The sequence below is a fragment of the Leucopleurus acutus genome, assembly GCF_964270905.1.
Source record: "Leucopleurus acutus genome assembly, chromosome: X".
NCBI lineage: Eukaryota > Metazoa > Chordata > Mammalia > Artiodactyla > Delphinidae > Leucopleurus > Leucopleurus acutus.
The window spans coordinates 39141223-39144408 of record NC_139148.1 but is presented as its reverse complement, the minus strand read 5'-3'; the positions used below and the strand labels follow the sequence as shown (position 1 = coordinate 39144408).

Genomic DNA, 3186 nt, shown 5'->3' with positions numbered 1-3186 from the left:
GGGAGAGACAGGCTCCCACTGCTTTGACAGGTAGGGAAATGGAGGCTCTGAGAGGCCCCAGTTACAATGGGAGGAGGTGACAGAGCCAGTCCTGGCCAGCAGCTCCAGCCTACCATGCCAAGGCCCATGAGAGCAACGGAGGCCTTGTGTCAGGCGGGCTCTCTCTCTTAGCAAGTGCCCTGGAGAAGGGGATTAATGTTCCTTTTTCACAAAGGCTGGTGGGGATTGCTGAGGGCAACTCAAGACCTTGCCATTTAGTACAGCACTGGAAAAAATATTTTTAAACTTTATATAGTGGAATTGTTTTTTTTAAAAAACTATTTAACATGTAAATCTAATCTAGAAAATCAGAGTTGGGTCACTGTGGTTGAAGGTGGGGTCAGGGGTGGCCTGAGGCTCCCCCAGGACTCCCAGAGAACCCCAAGAAGGCCACTTATCCAGTAGGTTGGCACTTACTGTAAGAAGCACACAGTGGGTACCACGATGTCTAAGCCTCTGGCTTTGGATTGGGAAGAACCAGGTGGGATTGGGGCGCTGGGTGGGTGGGAGGAGCGGCTGCGGGTGACTCACCCCTGGGTTAGTAGTCTGCTCCGGCAGGTCCCAGGGTTCAGGTCCATCTGAGCTGGGCACCACCTTCAGCACCCTCCTCTCTTGCCAGGCCGCAGCAGCCATGCCGTGCCGCTCACAGGATAAGAAACACTGTCACCATTTTACTTTTAATGAATTTTATTCTTTAAAGATAAGGCATACTAAGCTAAAAACTCCCCCTGCCCTTTTTGCTTGCCCTTCTAAAAGGTGGTTTCTAGCTCCTTTACCAACAAAAGTTCAACGTTCAATGTTGATATAGGATTTGCAGTAGATGTCAGGGGCTGACAGGGATGGCTCACATCGGCATCATCAAACAGACCTCTTTCTCGTAGATGTCCGGAATCATACCCACCGCGGAACTGATCATGTGAGCGGTGTTCTTACTAAACAGTTTGAATCCATAATGGATAAGCTGTTCCCAAAAGCCGATGTTGGGCAGGATGATGGGGCGGCATGACTTGGTCCACGTGTAGGCGTCCAGCAGCGACATAGAGTGGTACTTCATGCGGCACGCGAGGCAGAGAGCGGCAGAGCGGCTCACCCCGGCGGCGCAGTGCAGCAGCGTTCGGCCCTGCTTCATGTCCACGCTGTGGATGTGATCTGCCATAGGGTCAAAAAAGTCGTAGAGGTGCGAGGTGGGAGCATCTACCACCGGCACGTGTACGCACTGGATGTCTTTGAAGAACGTGTTGGCCACCTCTGCCGACACGTTGATGACTCTCGTGATGTGGTTGGTAGACAGCATGAGTTCATTGTTGGCTGCCACCCCATTGCTGATGTATAGACTGCTGGTTATCTGGGAGAGGCCATGGACAGAGCGCTGCCTGACAGCCTGAGCCAGGAGGGGACACGGGGGTGTTGTCATCAAGGTGGCGGGACAGTGGTCTCTCCTGGCTGCTTTGGGGCACCGCTCCCGGGAGCGAGTTCAGGAAGCAGCAGCTCGGTGGAGTCTCTTGGAGAGGGTCTGGGGGACAGTATACCAGTCATAGGTCACCACCCCGTCTCCACCCCGAACCCCCACCCCCCCAACCCCCGCCGCCCTGCGCGGGAGTCACAGGCCCCCACTGCCCTTCCCACTGGTTTCCATGGCAATGGCAGCTCGCTACAGGGAGGACTTGGCCGCAGAGCCGGGTCTTCAGAGAAACCCCAGATCTCTCTTCTTTTTATCTTTCTTCATAGTCATTTATTTTCCGAGCCCGAATTCTTATCTGTCTTGATGTTTTAAAATGTTCTGTTACCAGGTAGCTATTTTATGCTTCAGTTTTTGGATCTCACTGAACTCAGTATCTATGAATGCTTCTATTTTATTGGTGTTGAAGAACAGGGCTTACAATTTTTCTACAAAGTAACAGTATCATATTTTTACACTGGGGCACAGCATTTGGCTCATGTGATATGCTAATCTTTATAAAACTGCAGCGAGATAGGGGTTTGGTTGGGCTTGGTGAGCTAGCCCGATACTTCTTTGTTGATTGCAGCCGTAGAATTATTTTCCTGCTCACAGACACATCAGGACTGTTTCTAAGGGAACATTGCTGATATATAGCCCTTTATCTATCACGAAGTTGGCCTGTGGTGAACAATTGTGACTAATTTAGCTGTGTCACTGTCCACTTGTGCATACAGCCCAAATGATTTATCACTTGATTCTACTTTATTACATGAAACAACAGCTCAAATTTTCTTGTCTACTTTCTCCAAAAAGAATGCCCACATGCTTTGTAAGCTACAAGTCATTTTGACCGCCACCAGTGGTTTCTAACCAGTAATGTTAAAAAATTCTGGAGCCAGTCAATGCTACATCATAACTGGGCCAAAAATAGATTTTTAAAATGCTCCCTGAGATTTGCATTTCCTTTCAGCTAAGATTGTTGTAGAATTTGACTGAAGATTCGAAACAACTATAACCTAAAACTAACAAATTCTTTCACAGAGCAGCTCAGAGACTCATCACTGCCCCATCACTCCTTGTCATCTTGGGGTTGTGTGCAAAGGTGTGCTCCTTAAATTTTAAAAATGTAGTAAAATTAGGGACTTCCCTGGCAGTCCAGTGGTTAGGACTCAACGCTTTCACTACAGTGGCCCCAGGTTCAATCCCTGGTCAGGGAACTAAGATCCCACAAGACATGCGGCACAGCCAAAAAAAAATATATATATATATACATACATATATATATATATATATATATATATATATATATATATAGTAAAATTAACCAAAATAATTCCATACACTATTCTCAAAGACAAACATGGTTCATATTAAATAGATTCATGTATTTTTCCAGCCAATATTCTGTGATGCCCTTTCATCTGAGGGATTTTGGATGTCTTAAAACTCCACTGTAGGACTTCTCCTGGGTGGATGAGAAGATGTTTCCTCCTCCTGAGTTTGGAAATTGGTCATTTTCAGACTTCCACTTATCTCTACTTTTCCTTGTTATTTAGGGGGAAACATGTACAAGGGACTTGCTGAAGAACACACTCTCTTCCTGACACTGGGAAAAGACCCTGGGTGTCAAGAACTAGTTAACACTCAGATTTCTCAATTCAGTACTCAAGGCCCTTTCCTCTCTTATCTAAGCCTGCCTTTCCGAT

General features: G+C 47.0%; 1 protein-coding gene across 1 annotated transcript; it reads right to left on the bottom strand.

Moving 5' to 3' along the window:
- Positions 1 to 883: 883 nt before the first annotated feature.
- DUSP21 (dual specificity phosphatase 21) lies at positions 884 to 1453 on the bottom strand (the record flags this gene model as incomplete). Its single annotated transcript, XM_082864570.1, has 1 exon — positions 884 to 1453. The coding sequence occupies one exon, from the start codon at positions 1451 to 1453 to the stop codon at positions 884 to 886; it is 570 nt and encodes a 189-aa protein (XP_082720696.1).
- Positions 1454 to 3186: the final 1733 nt, after the last annotated feature.